The 19,291-nt window shown below is 40.4% G+C and overlaps 1 protein-coding gene across 4 annotated transcripts in view; it reads right to left on the bottom strand.

Moving 5' to 3' along the window:
* ELMO1 (engulfment and cell motility 1) overlaps positions 1 to 19,291 on the bottom strand; it is a 568,419-nt gene that overhangs the window by 414,126 nt on the left and 135,002 nt on the right. For all 4 annotated transcript variants that reach the window (XM_077491651.1, XM_077491655.1, XM_077491653.1 and 1 more), the window contains exon 4: positions 14,575 to 14,650. In XM_077491651.1, coding sequence (XP_077347777.1) covers positions 14,575 to 14,650 — 76 coding nt within the window. The remainder of the gene's footprint in view (positions 1 to 14,574; positions 14,651 to 19,291) is intronic.

Genomic DNA, 19,291 nt, shown 5'->3' with positions numbered 1-19,291 from the left:
CAATTTCGGACATGCCCTCGTCACGTGACCGGCGTCCTCCTTCCGAAATATCACGAGATTTCGGCATGACTGTGTCCCCCACTGATTCCTGGGAAATAGCTAAAAAAGTTCCCAGGGACCATTGCGAAGCCGATAAACACACCTACTCCCACGGGAGGAGAGCCAGGAAGTCGGCATAAACATTAAAAATAAAAGGTAAATACTGCATATTATTTTATTTCAATGGTCATAACTGCATCTATGTTCCAAAGCCATTTGAATAAGATGAACTTGCAATTTTCTGTACAAAACCGCTTTAAATGCCAGAGAGTTCCACAGGCATTCATATGAGGTTTGAGAGTGCTGGTATCTGTCCCTCTTATCTTATGAGAGATATGATTAGCTCAGCAGCAGACCCAACTGAATCAACGGTTTACACATAAGCAATTTTAAAAATCTGCACCATGCTGCCCTGAAAGATTAGATGAGATAACAGTTTCCACAACAGGAGCTTTCAACAATGGCCATGTCACATTGGGCATCACAACTGTCAGAGTTAGGAACAGTTAATGTCCCACAGCTAAAAATCAGATTTAAACTCCAAGCTCTTATTTTGGTAGTCAGCTTTCAACCCAATTTATAGCAACCAGGGGAAGTACTCTACAGTCCACATCTCAGTGATCCACAGAAGCACCATCATTCCTAAAAAATTAAGGAAACAAAGGTTGCCCTCTACTAAGCTTTACTTGTTAAATGTCAAAACCTATGCTGGTCATAAGTAGAACAGTTGTGATTCAAAGGCACCAGTGAGAATCACATTTTTAGGACTCTTGCTTGAATCTGACATTTTTCTGTGGGGAAATAATGCAAGCTGGCTGTTAGATCTGAAAAAAAATTCCAACTTCATAAGCCCTTATGATTGGATGTAATTGGAATGGGTTGTCTAGTAGGACACTCACAATACATATTTGCTAAACAATCAGGTTGATTTAAATGCATGAACTTAATTGTGTAAAGCCTAGAAGAGTTAAGCTGTCCTTCTATACAACTGAAATTAATCACTGTCTTCAATAGCAACATACATTCTTCAAAACAGAATGAGAGAAAAAAAACATAAAAATCATAATATAGCAAGGGAGAAAAAGTTGAGAAATAGAGTGCCACGTCATCAATGGCTGATGGTGGTTTGGCGAAGAAAAAGGGAATCTCACCGCTCCAGGAACACACACGCAGATGGTGAACTTCTCTCTCGGCCCGGAGGCCACAGGTGCAGCCAATTGCCAATAGCAATAAACGAAAATAGACTCTGGACTGCCACACTCTTGAGAAAAAAACACCTTTCTTTATTTTAAAAAATCACATAAAAAAACAAAGAACACAGCAGACAAAAAAGCTGACGTCTCGCACTAGCAGTAGTGCTTACTCTATGAGTAAGCACTACTGCTAGTGCGAAATGTCAGTGTTTTAGTCTGCTGTGTTTTGTTTGTTTGATTTTTTTTAAATAAAGAAAGGTGTTTTTTCTCAAGAGTGCGGCAGTCCAGAGTCTATTTTCGTTTATTGATGGTGGTTTGGCGCTTGTGCCCAAATTTTATAAAGGGTTATGACATAACAACAAGCTGATACAATTTCCTATAACTAAACAGTTCTTGTTGTGAATCATACAAAGTTAAGGGAGAAAATCACAAATATAAATAAAATAAAAAAGTTTTGTGTATGCCAAAATGGACTGATAAATAAAAGCCTGCTCAAAGAAAACCGAAAAAAAGAAGGAGAGTCTCAGTCCCATTCTAAAATATAAAGAGATAAACCAATAGTTTTACATATGACAGTAGCATCCACAAATGTGGGCCACTCAATATTAGAGTTGATGTATTCCGTCACATTTGCAAACGGATACGGACATTTCTCTTCTTCCTCAGTTTCTTGCCCTCTCCCTGACCCCAATGTTGACCGGGAGGGATTGGGGGGGGGGGGGGGGACAAAGAAGAATGCTGGGCAGACACCTGAAATCCTCATGATCAACCACTGTCATTGTTTGCTAGGAAGCCAGTGTCTAAACTGCACAGTGCCCAAGGTTCTAATGATGTACAATAAAAAAAGGCATGTTTGACCCACACATTGGCTTGACAATTTTTGGGCAATGGGAAATTTTTAGGCATTTTGCCAAGGCACTCCTGAAGAATCCAGAAGGCATTGTGGTTATAAAAACAAAGGCCAATATCTAGAAGCAGAAAATGGCAAAAAATAATAAAAATAGTAGTAGAAATATTACACGCTGGTCCCACAGTGAGATTTATATTGGTCTGTAAAACTCACCAACTTCATAAGCCCACCAGATTTGATATAAATGGAATGTGTTTTTTAGGTAGGGAACTCACATTACTTTTATGAAGAACAAGCAGGCTGTAAGGTGTGTGGCCAGCTTTAGTACTTACATTTAGATGCATGAATGCAACAGTGTACAATCTAGAAGAGCTAGCCTGTCTATTCATACAAATGAAATTCATCACTGTATTCAATAGCAACACACACTGTACAAAACAGAATGGGAGAAAATAAAGCATAAAAACATACTGTGAAGAGGAACGTGTTGACCGTAGATACCATTTTTGTTACATTCTTTACAGATATATATATAAAATGAAATCCACCTTTTGTTACGAGCAAGAACGTCAAAAAAAAAAAAACTATTATAAAATGTATAAAAGTTACACAAGCTACCATTTTCCTAAGTGCTTTTTTTTTTTTTTGCAGCCTTTGTGGGCTTGTTTGGATAAGAAGTTCAGTTAGAGTAACAAAGCTAGAGATGTACCAAACTCTTTGGATTTTCTAGGACAAGGGTCACCAAACAGTAGATCATGGACAGGTGACTAGTAGATCGTGGTCTAGGCTTGCTGACTCGCCATCCCAGAGCATCAACAGAATGCAATCACAGGGATTACTTGTAAAGTTGGAGCTCTAGCAGGGAGCAAGGGCTGCATAAGCCAATGCCTCCTCTGTAGTGCTAGGTTCTGTCCCATGCAAAGTGATACCAACTACACTTCAATTCCTAGCCTAGCTAGTGGTCTCCAGAGTGGTGCCAGCAACAGGAAAGAAGAGATTGTCAGGTCAATGTGAAGCAATACACTGGGCATAATAGTGTAGGGCTGCTTTCACACGGATGTGCTGCGGCTTACCCACAACGCAGGTGCAGTGCAGTGTACCTGCAGCTCTCCTGCAGGTCTGCCACGCTTAGCAGTAGATTTCTATTATATTCTGCAGGTTTTTCTGAATGGAGGGGTTTTTGTGCGCTTTCAGAAAGTGCACCACACCTTCAGGATCTAATAGAATTCTATGGCAAAGCGCAGCTAACCCAGGACGGTTGCTGATGGACATGCTCAGAACAGAAGGGCCAATTTACATTTGTAGACTGGGGGGGTGGTAAAACCCCGTAATTAAGATTTTTTACCACCCCTACCCTAACCACACCCCCTTCAGCTGCAGTGGCCAGGGGTGTACACATTTTGCAGCCACAGCAAGAGCTATATGCCCTTTCATTATTAGTGGGTGTAGCACCTGCCAAGCATGACCCATTCATGTGAATGAGGCCACTCTGCAAATGCCCTGCAACCTTGTGCAGTACAGTTAACAAGGAGTTAAAGCAGGCAGCGTGGTGTTGTATTTTCAACACCTGCTTTACACCACAGAAGCATGCAGTTGCAGGGCAGGTTGTGAAGTGGCCTCATTTAATTAAATGTGTCACGTTTGGCAGGCGGTAGCACCCACCAAAAGCAAAAGGGGGGTTTAATTCCTGCTGTGACATGTACACCTTTGGCTGCTGCCTTAGCAGATAAAGGGGGAAGGATTGGGGTGGTAAACGAGCCCTAAGGCTGCCCCTGTGAAATGCAGCTAAGGGCTCATTCACAAGTGCAGCAGGCATGGCTGAGCCTCTGAAAGACAATCAGAGTGAGTTTGACAGGTGGTAAGGAGGCGATATGTTGCCTCCTCACCACCTGATTTAAACCCATGATTGCCGTGCAATGCACGCGATTATGACACGTTAGTAAGGCAATTACAGGCTTAAATCAGGTGTGAGGAGGAGACACTATGCCTGGTGATATTTGACTTCTCCCATATTGTTCAGGTAGCTCTCTACCTCTTTAAGTCTGCCTACTCTAGGATAAAGGCATCCATAGTTTTAAAGAGTGTAACTATACTTTTTACATAACTTATAAGAGATTAATTATGAATTTATAAAAATACAAAGGGCTGCCTGCAAGCCAACAGGTTCAATCTTTTGGAAACTTGTTTCCCGAATCTTGTACGTGGACAACATTTTTTTTCAAAAGGTATCATGTACATTTATAGTGTCTATGATGGTAGACAACATTGAAGCTGCAATTTGTTTTCACGATCTTGCTAAAGCTACTATAGCTGCAATCAGAACATGTATAAGAGAGTGTCTCATTAGATTTTGTATTTTTCCATCATTGTGAAGATTAAAAAATAAACTTTTAAAAAATACAATACATATTTTTTAGTCCAGTAAAATGGAATATTGTTTATTAACATAGTGCATTCTCATATATAGCCAGCATGTTGATCTCCGGGCTCTTTTTCCAAGTTCCCCTGTCCAATTCCTCTGGATCAGCTCAAAGTTTTGACATACAGGGATTGATTTACTAAATCCGGAGAGTGCAAAATCTGGTGCAGCTATGCATAGTAACGTCTAACTTCAGCTTGTCCAATTAAACTTTGACAAAAGAAGCCTGGAAGCTGATTGGTTTATTTGCAGAGCTACATCAGATTTTGCACTCTTAAGTTTTAGCAAATCAACCTCCTAGTGCTTATTGAAGGTAATCTCTGTTTTTTGTTTCCATACTTTCAGTTGCTAGGCCTTTTTTTGCATTTTTTTTTAAAATCATAAGTGAGTGAAGTGATGGACTCCACTATAATATAAGCTTGTAATTTGCAAATATAAAATTGTCCTCTAAATGACTCTGCTTTATGCAGATTTATTTTCAGGGTAAAAAAACAACATAATAACAGATCAGTAAAGTCTAATTGAAATATAAATGTTAGAGAACGATGATGCTACAGCTGTCATTATCTATGGAAAAACAAATTTTCTAACCAGAGCAGACCGCAAGTTCCTTTTTCCTATGTTTACCTTGAACACAATTATTCATTCATTTGACTGGAAAAATATATTTCACAGTTTAATCAGAGTTGAGAAAAACACATCACACTGTAAAAACATACCATTAAAAAAGCAGCAACAAAATGCTGCTATTAAAGAAAACTTTTCGCAAGTCTGGGCCATTCAAAACATAAAGAAAAAACAAATACGGAGGGTACTTTTAGCAAAAACTCAGTGACTTTTCTAGTAAAGTAGAGCTTGGCTACCTTCCTGCAAACTCTCATGCCTTCCCTTTGGTTTCTTAACCACTACAATACAGGGCACTTTCGCCCCCTTCCTTCCCAGCCCAATTTTCAGCTTTTATCGCTCTCGCACTTTCAATGACAATTGCGTGGTCATGCTACACTGTACCCAAATGAAATTTTTACCATTTTGTTTGCACAAATAGAGCGTTATTTTTGTGGTAATTATTCACGACTCCGTTTTTTATTTTTTGCGATATAAGCGCAAAAAAAAAGCGGAAATTTGAAAAAAAAACTATATTTTCTTTTTTCTATTTTAAAAGAAATCCAATAAAATCAAATGTTGTCATAAATTTAAGCCAAAATGTACTCTGCTACATGTTTTTGGTAAAAAATTTCCGTTAAGTGTATAATAATTGGTTTGTGTGATCACGGACATATGTACGCAAATGATCATGTACAGATGTGTACAGGTGATCACGTACATGTGTGCAGATAATCATTGGAACATGTGATTTTAGTGGGACATATGTGGGTGACATGTGTTTTTTTATTTGGGGACATGTCTTTTTATTATTTGGGGACATGTGTGTTTTGGGAACATGTGTGTTTTGGGGACATGTGTGGTGACATGTGTATTGTGGTGACATGTGTGTTTACACTGTGTGGTGATTTGTGTTTACACTAGACTGGTGATCAGTTAGTAAAAAGCTGTAAAAACAGCTCATACTCACTGATCACCAGCCGGCTGCAGCGATCTGCTCTCCTCTCCTCAGCGATGACTTCTGTGTGAGGAGAGGAGGAGCCGATTGCCTAGCAACCGGCTGTTTGTTTACATCACATGACGGCCGTGATTGGACACGGCCGTCATGTGATCAGGAAGGCCAATCACAGAGCCCTCCTGCCGATCCAAGATGCGCCGTGTCCGGGTGACACGAGCACATCGGGATTGCGCCGCTGCGCGGGCACACGCACGCGCGATCCCCCTCCTTATGAAGGACGTTCCTGAACGTCCTATCAGAAGTATACGGCTCCCGACCGGGTGGGAAGTGGTTAAAGTAGTATTAAACCCAGAAACAAAAGTTTAGTATATTGCAGCTTACAATACTTAATCTGCAAAAGCCTGACAGGCTTTTTAAAGATTCTCTACGCTACCCAAAATTAAGGCCAGGTACACACTGTTGCACCTGTTACCGAAACATGCAAAAGCACACGTTGATGCTGTGCAGTGCCATTCATTCTTAAGGCTATGTTCACACTGATCCAACACGAAAATTATACGACTTCTGATCCAACTTTGCCCTGTGACTTCATGTCCGACTTCCATGCAGCTTCAATGAACAGGATCCAACTTTGACCCCGACCATACCAAGCCCTTTGGTCTGGTATGGCTTTTGAAGATAAACCCCACGCCCAAAAAAAAAAAAAAAAACGGCGTGGGGTACCCCCAAAATCCATACTAGACCCGTATCCGAGCTTGCAGCCCGGCAGGTCAGGAAAGACGGGTGACGAGTGGGTGCACCCCTCCTCCCAGACCATATTGGACCACATGCTCTCAATATGGGGGACTATGTGCCCCCCACTCCAAAGCTCATGTTGATGGGAACAAGGGCCTCTTCTGAACAACCCTGGGCGGTGGTTGAAGGGGTCTGTGGGCAGGAGGCTCATTAGAATCTGGAAGGAGTATGCATGCAGGAGGCTTATTGGAATCTGGGGCCCCCAGATCCTCACCTCCCCATGTCAATGAGTATGGGGTACATTGTATACCTACCCATTAACCAAAAATAAAAAAGAAGTGTGTTACAAACAAGAGACAGTTTTTGAAAAGTCCTTTATTAAAAATGAATAATGTCTTCTGTCATAGCTCCGTGTCTTCTTCATCTGGTCTTCTCCCTCCACCAATGAATTCCTCCTCTGCTAACTCAGTCCTCTGATGCCAGCTCCCACTTTTGTGTCAGGTCCGGCATCTGCCAGTTCTTATATAGCTATGGGGTGTGGCCATCCGGAGATGTCACCCGGAGACCCTGCCCCTCGTAACATCACCCGGAGACCCCGCCCCTCTTCGGGTGATGTCACGAGGCGGGGTCTCAGGGTGACATCCCCGGATGGCCATGCCCCGTGGCTATATAAGAACTGGTAGACACCGGACCTGACACTACAACAGGAACCAGCGTCAGGAGGAATGGGTTGGTGGAGGACCAAGAACTAGGAGATGAAGTGGATGGAGAACTAGGAGAGGAAGCAGGAGTAGCGGACGGAGAAGATGCGGCAAAACAAGCAGAGGGAGAAAATCCTAAGAGCTACGGCAGGGGACATTCTTCATTTTTAATAAAGGACTTTTTTTTTTAAACTGTCTCTTGTTGTTTCTAACACTACACTTGTTTTTTATTTTGGTGAATGGGTAGGGGTACATTGTATCCCCTACACATAGAAAACCTTTTTCAAGCAGGTTGATCAGCATAGTTACATTCCAACGGATAGTTGCCATCACGACTAATCAATATACCAAAAGGACAGTTGATTCGATTAGGCAGAAATTGTACTAATGGACAAGATTTCAATGAACAGGCAAGATTTATCGGTAACAGATACATACAAAGAGGATACAATGAAGATTTCATTAATCATAAAAATAGAAGAAGTCACTAGAATGGAGAGGACATCTGACGGTTGATCAATTTAGAAATGAAAGAACCACCTATGATCTTTCCATTATCTTGAATTATAATGTACAGCATAAGCAAATAGAAAAAAAATTTAAGAAACATTGGTCCTTTCTGAGAGCCGATTCCCAGTTGAGTACCATTTTACCAGTAGTTCCAAAATTCATGTACAGACAAGCACCCACTTTAAGAGATATGACTGAAGAATATCCCTGAGCCTCCCAGCACAGCAGTTAGTTTTATTCTTTTTCAAGGAAAAGGTTTTTTACCCATGTAGGAGATGCCAACATGGGAAGAACCAAATGGTCAAAATGGAGATAAATTCAAATCCACCGTTACAAATAAGGAATATCAGATTAGAGTTAATTAAATGTAGGACAGAAGGGGTGGTATATGTCCTCTAATGCCCATGTCTGAAACAATATATAGTCAGGACCAAATGCCCTAAGTGGAAAAGGATTCGAGAGTATAGTCCAAAAAAATGCAAGGGGTTCACTAAGCATAGTGTCCCTAGACATTTTGCCCAATTTCATTCACAGAAACCTTAAGCCATTTCTATACATATATACCGTATTTATCGGCATATAACACGTCCCTTTTTAAAATTAGGGGAAAATCGTGGGTGCGTGTTATACGCCGATCCCCCGCCGATTTTAGGGAAAGGAGCGAGCGGAGCCGAGATACAGAAAGCCAAAGTGCACTCAGCTTTACCCGGCTCCTCTCGCAGTCCCGCCCACCTCCACTGATTGTGAGAGGAGCGAGCGCCACTGACACACAGAAAGCCGAATGTACTTTGGCTAGTCTGGTCTCCTCTCGCAGTCCCGCCCGCCTCCACTTATTGCGAGAGGAGCGAGCGCCACTGACGTACAGAAAGCCGAATGTACTTTGGCTAGTCTCGGCTCCTCTCTCAGTCCCGCCCCTGACCGCGAGCAGAGCCGAGACTAGCCGAAGTACATTCGGCTTTCTGTATGTCAGCGGCGCTCGCTCCTCTCACAATCAGTGGAGGTGGGCGGGACTGCGAGAGGAGCCGAGTAAAACCGAAGTACGCTCGGCTTTCTGTATCCTGGCTCCGCTCGCTCCTCTCCATCGGCGTCAAATTTAAAACAAGGAAATACTGGCAAGACTAGCAAGGCTGCAAAGGCACTGGGCAATGCTGCAGATGAACACTGGGCTAGGCTACAATGATGGACAAGGCTGCAGATGGACACTGGGCTAGGCTACAATGATGGACAAGGTTGCAGATGGACACTGATAAGGCTGCATTGATGGGCATTTTAATGCAAGTTTTTTTCCTTAAAATTCCCTCCTAAACTTGGGGTCATGTCATACGCCAATAAATATGGTACATATAGAATCCATCTAGCAGTGAAACTGTTCTTGTCCACTAGATATCATCCATATACATATCTTCATATAAGATCCACTTGGCAGTGTAATACCTCTTGCCCACTAGATGTCACGATAATAATACAAGTATCTCTCCCGTTTTACAATACTTTATTTTAATCAGGTGTTTTTTTTTTTTTATTTAAACCCCTTTATTAGACTGATTATTAATTATAGTTCTCTTTTTATAAATTCATTGTAATTATTTGTGTTCTTGTTTATATTTAATGCTCAATATTAAGTATTAAATTCATCTCATCCCTAAGGAAGTCACATTATTCGCTTGGGACCGGCATGTCTCTGCAGATCCACAAGCAGTATTCCCCATTTGTTATTTGATGAGCCTCTGGTATGGTTTTGGGGGGAACCCCATGCTGCTTTTTATTTTATTTTTTATTTTGGCATGAGAATCTTGAGAGAGAACCCGACTACAAAATTAAAAAAAAAATGTTGTGGGGGTTCGCCTCAACATTCATACCAGACCAAAGGACCTGGTATGGTCTTGGGGGGGGGGGGGGGGGCACAGGCCGTTTTTGTTTTTTTTTGCCATGGGGTTTCCCCTCAAGATATATACCAGACTCAAAGGGCCTGGTATGGATTTGCTGGTGGGGGACCCTACAGCATTTTTTAAAAATTTTGGCTTGGGGTTCCCCCTCCAGATCCTCCCAGTTGCAAGCCACACGTCAGATCAGTTAAGATGATGATTCCCACTTCCATTCAAATCAATGGACTGAAATCGTGCCCAAGTCAGACCAAAGTAGTGCAGGAAGCATTTTCAAAGTCGGACCGAGGCAAGTCATACCATTTAAGAGAGCTCTCATAGGGGACCATTGATTTTGATATGTCATGCGACTTGTGCTCTCGAAGTTGGAGTGCATGTCCTAAAGCAGTGGTCATCAACCCTGTCCTCAGGGCCCACTAACAGGCCAGGTTTTAAGTATTACCTTGGGGAGATGCAGACTAGAATACTGCAATCACTGAGAAGCAAATTATATCACCTGTGATGTATTTCAGTTATCTTGCAAACCTGGCCTGTTATTGGGCCCTGAGGACAGGGTTGATGACCACTGTCCTAAAGGATAAGTTTGCCTTTGGGAAGATGTTACATGTAGCTTTAGCTGTAGAATGCCACATTAAAAACAAGCATTTTGCAGCTTTTTTGCATTAGCGCTTTTTAGTAAAACCTATTCTCACAAAACGTTATGACTAAAATTTGCTCAAAAAATGCTGAATACCTGCACTTTTCATCGTTCGAGCATTTTTGCAGCTGAAAAACTCCTCTTCCAGCCAGAAAACACCCCTGCCAAAAAACGCTGATTAACCATTTGGGATCCGCGCTATTGCCAAATGACGGCATTAGCGCGGACCTACATTTCCGGGGCTACGTCTATTGACGTCGTCCCGTGTACGAGCTGCCTGCGCGCCCCCTGAGGGGCGCGCGCGGCGCGCTCTGTGATCGGCAAGTCCATGAGACTCGCCTGATCACCGATCCGTGCAAGGGGTCGATCCCGACCCCTTATCACGTGATCAGCTGTCAGCCAATGACAGCTGATCATGTGATAGAACGGAGCCGGTAATCGGCTATTATTCCTCCTCGCGCTGACAGCGCGAGGAGAAAAAAAAAAGCCGATCACCGGCGGCCGTGATCGGGACATCAGTCCCGATCACGGCCAGCAATACAAGCAACCACCTGCCCCCTGCCAGTGCCCACCTGCCTCCCGCAGTGCCATCTTGAATAAAAGTAAGTGCCCCCCGTCAGTGCCCATAGTGCCACCCACAGTGCCACCCCACAGTGCCACCCACAGTGCCCACAACCTGCCTCAAAAGGTGCTGCACCCCAGTGCCGCCCATCAGTGCCCAGCAGTGCCGCCCATCAGTGCCCAGCAGTGCCGCCCATCAGTGCCCAGCAGTGCCACCTATCAGAGCCACCTATCAGTGCCACCTATCAGTGCCCATCAGTCCCATCTATCTGTGGTACCTATCAGTGCCCATCCGTGCCACCCATCCGTGCCATCTTATCTGTGCCCATCTTTGCCCATCGGTGCCGCCTTATCTGTGCCCATCGGTGCCGCCTTATCTGTGCCTATTAGTGCCGCCTTAACTATGCCTATCAGTGCTCACCAGTGCAGCCCATCAGTGCCCACCAATGCAGCCCATCAGTGCCCACCAATGCAGCCCATCAGTGCCCACCAATGCAGCCCATCAGTGCCCACCAATGCAGCCCATCAGTGCCCACCAATGCAGCCCATCAGTGCCGCCTAATCAGCGCACTTCAATGAAGGAGAAAAATGACCCGTTTGCAAAATTTTATAACAAACTATTAAAACATGATTTTTTTTTATGCATCTTTTTTTGTTTGTTGGAAAAAAATGATAAAAATTTCATTTGGGTACAGTGTTGTATGCCCGCGCAATTGTCATTCAAAGTGCATCAGCGCTGAAAGCTGAAAATTGGTCTGGGACTGAGGGGGGTTTAAGTGCCCAGTAAGCAAGTGGTTAAAGGCTATGGACACATAGGATATCATACTGGGGACTTTATTGGCTGCAGAAATAAAATGCCTGAAGCCAAAGACAGCAGTTGTAAAAACATCCAGTGTGCACAAGGCCTTAATGGCACTACAACACGCTTTGTTGCAGTGCACCAAAATGCACGGTAATGCATTACAAAGAATTGTGTATGCACCTTATTTGGTGCATTAGGCAACCCATCCAAATGAATAGGCTGCCTTATCAGAGCCTAAGTTAATGCACAGCATAACATATTTATCACATTTAGGTGTACTGCTGTTCAAAAGGGAACTATGGAAAGTGTTTAGGCTAGGGATACTTTAATCCCTTAAACCAAGGGCTCATTTTCACTGCACCTGTAAGAGGGCACTTAGCGGGAGGTTCTTACCCCTGTCAAGTGCCCTCCACCTATGGATTTAATTATAGCTATAAATGTGGTTACTCAAGGGAATTTCCCTGGTAACACACTGATCAAGGCATTACAGCAGGGTCACAGATACCTATTGTTGCTTATGGATTCTCCCAGCAATTGGAACACTCCCTAAAACATATAGCCTAAAATGAACCTAGCTATACAAAGATTAACACAAAATAAACCCCTATATAGTTACATTTATCTAGTCAGGCAACTATACTAACCACACAAAAAAGCTATTTGTTTTAAACTGATATCTAACTGGCACTAAAAATGATTAATGATTAAAGTTGTAAAGTGTGGCAAGTGATATTCTCAGTACAAAGCTGGCTTCCTGTACAGTTTTCACCCAGTAAAAGAAGAACTGCCATTAACTTTCTTTTGCTTTACACAGCATCTAGCATAAGCTGCACAGTGTCCATGTACATCTGTACAGGCATGAGAACATTTATAGACAAAGGGCTCAATCCACAAAGAAACCCCCCCAGAAAACCCATATAAAAACAACTCACCAGAATGAGGAAATTAAAAAAAATTGTAGAAGTCGTAAGTGATTTTAAAAGATATTGTCTCCTAGTCCATCTCCATTTTTCCGAAATGTAGGTAACTCCTTTAGACTTGGCTTGCAAGACCTCTATTTCAGGGAACTCTTACAACTTTATGATTTTAGAGCTCACCATTTTGTGGTATCTGGTTGCTGGCCCACCATAGAGCTGCTAGCAATGAACTCCATACGTACTTGCCTCCCTCCCCCCTTTCTCACGCAATCTCAATTTGAAAGACTGCGAGGCTCCAAGACTCCAATACAATATGCAATCTCCTTAATATATGGTTTACTTAATTCTCCTTCCCTTGATATCAAAACAAATGGAATATTTATGTTTACATATAAAACCTCTATATTTTCTAAATACCAGGAATCTCCTTTTAAAATTCTGATAAAATGTCATTCAATCATCTAACAGATTGAATAAAATGTCCATTTAAAGTTCACAATTTTGCTGGACCTGTGATGAACCAACAGGGGATTTATTACATGTTTTTGGTCCTGTGCCAAACGTGACTCTTTCTGGTCCGAGGTATGGCGCATCTCTCTAAAATTTACAGATAATGGGTTTCCTTTGGACCCTGTCTTCTTCCTGTTGCACCATGATATTCCTAGCTCAGGTCATCAATGCATGATATTGCCACTTCTAATCAAAGCAGCATGAAGCTATATGCAAGACTTTTGGAAACCATGAGGCTGGCAAAGAGGACTGGTCTTTTTGGTCCAGAATGACGATGAGTGGCCACATTCTTCTAATCTCGCTTCACCATCTTTTTCCACTATTAATATTCTCTCCTTCTAGTATTTCCTTAGCTTTTTTCCTGCCCTACATCATTGCGACCCTCCTTTAAGTCTCACTGACCCCCCCCAAGTTATATTTCACAAAGGGTATTTTGATGGTGTGAGGATATCTTTGATAGTACCTTCTATGCCGTGATGTTCATACTGGATATGCAGCATACTGGAAAAAATTACCTGTGATAATAATGTTGATATCCCAGGGAATTTATGTTTATAATATTAAGGCCATGTTATTCATATTTTGGATGGATGTTAACTGATATGTATTTCCCCCTGTATTCATAAATATTTATAAAAAAAGATTTGGAAAAAAGATTCCGTTACTTTGCCCATGCTGGGCAGAGTGCCAGCTCTTTTGTGATAGCCCACCTCTATCTAAGTTGTACTCTACTTACTAGTGCTTGCTCATTGTTCCTCGTCTCAACGAAAGATGGTACATTCAAGATGTTGACTGATGTTAGAGGAAAGCAGTCATTTAAAGTGCTTGGGCCTAGCAATTGCTGCTAGATCCAGGCACTGTCACACTGGAGGAGGTCACATGCTCCCTCATAATTTGGGCTGGTGGGAGAGGCCTATATAAAGACACTATCAACTGGCCATGAATAGACAAGGTGGCAGTGTCTTTTTAAAATTAGTCAAGGCTAAAGTTAGGATCCTCATCTTTGTGTAAAATCTTTTTGAATTTGAGCATATAGTGGTATGTGTTAATAGCAGCCATTTTTTCATTTTATGTTTACCGGTTGTTTAGAGCTGAACTCCACTAAAAGACTCTAAATTCCAAAATGATCTGAGTTGCCCGTAATAAACAGTCAGTATTTCTTCGAATTTTTATCGCATGCAGATAATAACTCCTGTTGTGATTGGGTTGCAATTGGTTTCCATAGAAAGCATAGACTTAATTCTGCATATACTTACTTTTTCTGTGATATAGAACCCAGAACCTTCGGCATACTGAAGTGCCAACTCCTCATGATTCTGAATAATAGACCATCTAAACATTGAAAAAAGGACCCATTAGAAAGGATACATATTAAACCAGATTATGCAGACTAAGATTTAAAACAAAACAATGAAGACAATTTGCATAAAAGCTTATTTGCAAAGAAACAAGCATTTGACCATGTAAATATTTCTGTCAACAAAAGACTAGTAAACTATAGTGAGAGACCTAAAAAGAAAAAAAAAAAAAAAAAAAAAAACACAAAACCAAAAATCTCTCAGTTGGTAAAATGTATATGCCAAGACTTTACTGGGATAATGCAACACTGGCATACTGGGTGTAATTGTTCTGTGGGTAGGCTGTAGTTCCTGTTGTTGCAGTTTCACACCTCAGTTGCTGAGCTGAACCAAGCACCAATGAACATGCCAACATATATATGTGCTATTCCAAAAACAAAACATCAAAAGTTTCAACCATGATTATCCCTACTGAAAGCATCATCCCTGAAGACCAACATAACAACCCTTCTATCCATGAGAGGGAAACAAATTCCTTCCAATGGGATAGGACTTGGGAGCGGTCTTTCAGCAGTTCCAATGCTGCACAAGTGTGAATGTAAGTGCTCCGGGGCATGGACAAGTATTTTACTGATTAGCATTACAAAAACAATATATAAAACTAGCTACATTATATATTTATACAACAAATGGTATATTACTCTTTCTTCTAAAGGTGCCTAGACAGCCAGACCAAAATTAGCAGCGTCAGCATGTACAGTACCTTTTATTACTAATTTGAATACATAAATACATTTTATATATTTTAAGGTTCTTATTTGAAACTCTGTTTTATTAAAAAAGATACTCTGTTTTTTCGTTATTCTAGGCCTGCTGACAAATGTGCAAAAATGTGTAAACATTTTTGGGTCTTTTTTTTTACTCAATCTATTAATTTATTAAATTTTCCATCACAATCGGATACAAAAAAGAAAGGGAAAATAAAAGAAGGGTAACACATAGAATACATTTTAAAACCAATCAACATTCTTGCTTCTGACTCCTTAACTAATTACATATATAAGGGTTAATTATCTATATATCTACAGTGGATATAAAAAGTTTACACACTTAAAATGGCAGGTTTATGTGATATAAAAAAAATAAGACACAGATAATAATTTCAGAACTTTTCCTACCTTTTATTGCATTTAAGTGTAAATGTGAGATATGAGGTATTTTTGACCCCAAATGTCACATTTAAGAGGTCCTGTCATGCTTTTTTTTTCTATTACAAGGGATGTTTACATTCCTTGTAATAGGAATAAAAGTGACCCATTTTTATTTTTTTTAAAAAGGACAGTGTAAAAAAAAATAAAAAGTAAAATAAATAAGAAAAAAATAAACAATTTAAAGCTCCTGATCCTGCCGAGCTCACGCGCAGCAGCAAACGCATACATAAGTCACACCCCCATATGAAAATAGTGTTCAAACGACACATGTGAGGTATCACTGCGATCATTAGAGCGAGAGCAATAATTCTAGCAAAATAGCTACTCTGCAACTCAAAACTGGTATCCTGTATAATTTTTTAAACATCGCCTATGGAGATTTTTAATGGTCAATGTGACATGTTGGGTATCAATTTACTCTGTGTAACATTAGAAAAAGTTCTGAAATGATTTAGCTTTGTCTCATTGTTTTACATCACAGAAACTTGGACATTTTAACAGGGGTGTGTAGACTTTTTATATCCACTGTATCCATTTAGCAACTCCTTCCAATATACAAACTCCTGCATGACTTCAATATTTTCCAAGCCCATTCAATTCAATGTAGTATTACGTAAAACAACATACTTAACAAGAAAAATAATAAAAAGGAGGGGGGAGAGGTGAAGAAGTGAAGGGGTACTTCCCACCGGGAGAGAGAGCGAAGTGGCGCTTACTTTATTTCCTTGTCAAAAAGATTTCATTGAAGATACAATAGAGTATTTGACAATAGGTTAAGTACATAATATACAACAGAAGTAATGAAGCTCAGAGTTATATATTCAATACAATGTAAATTATATATTCAACTATAATTACTACTATAACAATGCATATTAATGGCATGGTTTATTAGAGGAATTAGCTTCTGAAGTAGGAAAGAGCTTCAAAATCATAATAGGAATAGATAGCTAAGAAAGGAAAGATAGGAAGAGAAGAAACTAGGAAGGGAAGAAGAGAGGTCCGCAGGGTCGAGTCGAGGGCCGCCATATCACTCAGAACCCATATACTATAATCACTTACCCATCGGGTCAGCTACCATGGTAATAGAACTTCTTTGTTAAAATCTAATGGTAGATCATTTTTTATCCATGGCTGCCATACTTTTTCAAATTTGATAAGCGTGTCAGCTTTAAGAGCTGCCATTTTGGCTTGCGTCATAGTGTTGTTCACCCTATTCACTACCTCATTCACAATCAATGAAGGGGATTTCCAGGCTCTTGCAAGTGTTTGTTTTGCTGTGGTGAATAAATTAACAATTCATTTAAATTGTGTGTGTGTGTTAGAAAATCTGGCTTTCGATTGATGAGTGCCATTGAGGGATATGGGGTAATGGATATTCCTAACATTTTAGATGCTATAGTAAAGATCTCATTCCAATAAATTTGAGCTTTGGGACATGACCACCAAATGTGGAAATGTATTCCTAACTCAGTGCATCCACGGTAACAATCTGATGAGTAGTTATGCACACATTTCGCTATTCTAGCCGATACAAGGTACCATCTTATTAGTACTTTATAATTCACCTCTACCGCTAATATATTGGGAGAGGCTTTTTTTGGTTTTTAACCAGACTTGATTCCATTCTGTGGTTTCTAGTGTTTGTTCTAAGTCCACCTCCCATTTCTGGACATAAGCTGGTTTCACTGTTTCAGGTTTAGCTAACAATTGAACATATAAGATTGAGATTATGCCCCTAGCATGAGGGTCGTTTTTACAATATTTTTCAAAGTTAGTTGAATTAGTTAGTGAACTGTCTGTGGTTAAAAGAGGCATAAAGAAATTTTTGATCTGGAGGTACCTAAATAGTTCTGATTGCGGTATTCCATAATTATCACAGAGGGTTGGGAAAGGGATAAAGGATGAGGAATTCACAAATTTGTGCATCTGCAGCATATCACTTCTTGCCCGGCCCTTACTTTATTTCCAGGCTACCTACAAATCTAATACTTAAAAAATGCACATCAAGGTCTTAAAGTCATCAGTTTCCATATTATAGCATATAAAGAGTATATTGCTTCTTTTTAATAATATTACCATATTTGACAATTATACTGACAAATACATGACACTGCATATCCCATTGCTATGGGCAAACATTTTAAATATTTTTCTATTTTTTAAAAATCACTACTGTAAAAATAGCTTAGATTTGTAATTTATTAGCAATTCATATATATAGCAGCAAATGAGCGTGAAAGTACAAAACAGTGTATTATTCATCTAATTGATAGTAGGTTTGCCAATGTGCGCAATCCTTTGGATACAGTCATGTATCTCTTTTTACTGAATGTGTTTTACTTTACAGTTAAATTACGGTTAGGTTTTACAGGGATAACTTACAAAGCTTCTTTGTGTTTATGTGGTCTTTGGAGACATCTAGTTCCTTGCACTGTTTGAAAAGTAAGTTTATATCTGCAAATGAAGTTCTTTTTGGGAATGTTTCACATTACAGGAAAGAGCTAATGAAAGGAATGCTCTAATGTCCACTTCATTACCGAGCTGTTCAAGTTACAGGATTCCCAAAAAGATGTTTAAAAAAAGCTTTTAACCTCATGTATTTATTTTTTATAACTGCCAAATTGGTATGTTCTGCCTGTTATCAGTAATATTATAACAATAAAATAAGGTTCAACTCCATTTTGTTAAACGTTGTTTAAAAACACACTGGAGTACAGTATTTTGATAAAGTCTTTGATTCCTGTAACCCGAATATTGCTGCCCTGTCATCAAGTTCCCTGTGCTGATGGGGATAATTAACTTATTTTTAATTTTTCAGTTCCATTGACAACTCCAAGCTCTGAGAACAGGCAGCTGTTAATAGAAGAGAAATCCCTCTGTGTAAATCCTGATCACATGATCAGCATTATAAGCCAACCAAAGTTGTATAGAATTTTTATCAATGTAACACACCTTTCCCTTTTTATCTGGTGTAGCTGTGCATGGTAGCCAATAAGCTTCTAACTTCAGCTTTACAAAAAGGGTTACAATAACTGTGCCTAGCCTTCTCCTTTTTTGGTCCTCAACCGAGTTTACCAATCAAGGTCACTTACTGGACAACCAAGAGCATGGTGTTACAAACTACGAGGTAAACCTGGACTTTCATATAAAAAAAGAACATATTTGAAGGTGTGGAAACTGCATTTATTTTTCAACATACTCCCCTGCTACCTTTATACACTTATCACACCATTTAACTAATGCCTGGAAAGCTTTGGCATAGAATCATTTGTCAGTATGCCTGAACCATACTTGGACAGCTTACTTCACTTCATCATCAGTCATGAAACGGTAGCCTCTGAGGAACTCTTTTAAGGGTCTAACCAGGTGGAAATCACTCAGATGAGGTCTGGGCTGTAAGAGGGATGTGGCAATACCTCCCATCCAAGTTGTAATGTGCATGTAGTTTGGTGAGCAGTATG

This window comes from Lithobates pipiens, unplaced genomic scaffold (assembly GCF_037356315.1).
Source record: "Lithobates pipiens isolate NorthernLeopardFrog02 unplaced genomic scaffold, aLitPip1_a1.2 Scaffold_19, whole genome shotgun sequence".
In the NCBI taxonomy this organism is placed as follows: domain Eukaryota; kingdom Metazoa; phylum Chordata; class Amphibia; order Anura; family Ranidae; genus Lithobates; species Lithobates pipiens.
The sequence above is the reverse complement of the archived record's forward strand: the minus strand, read 5'-3'. Positions and strand labels throughout refer to the sequence as shown.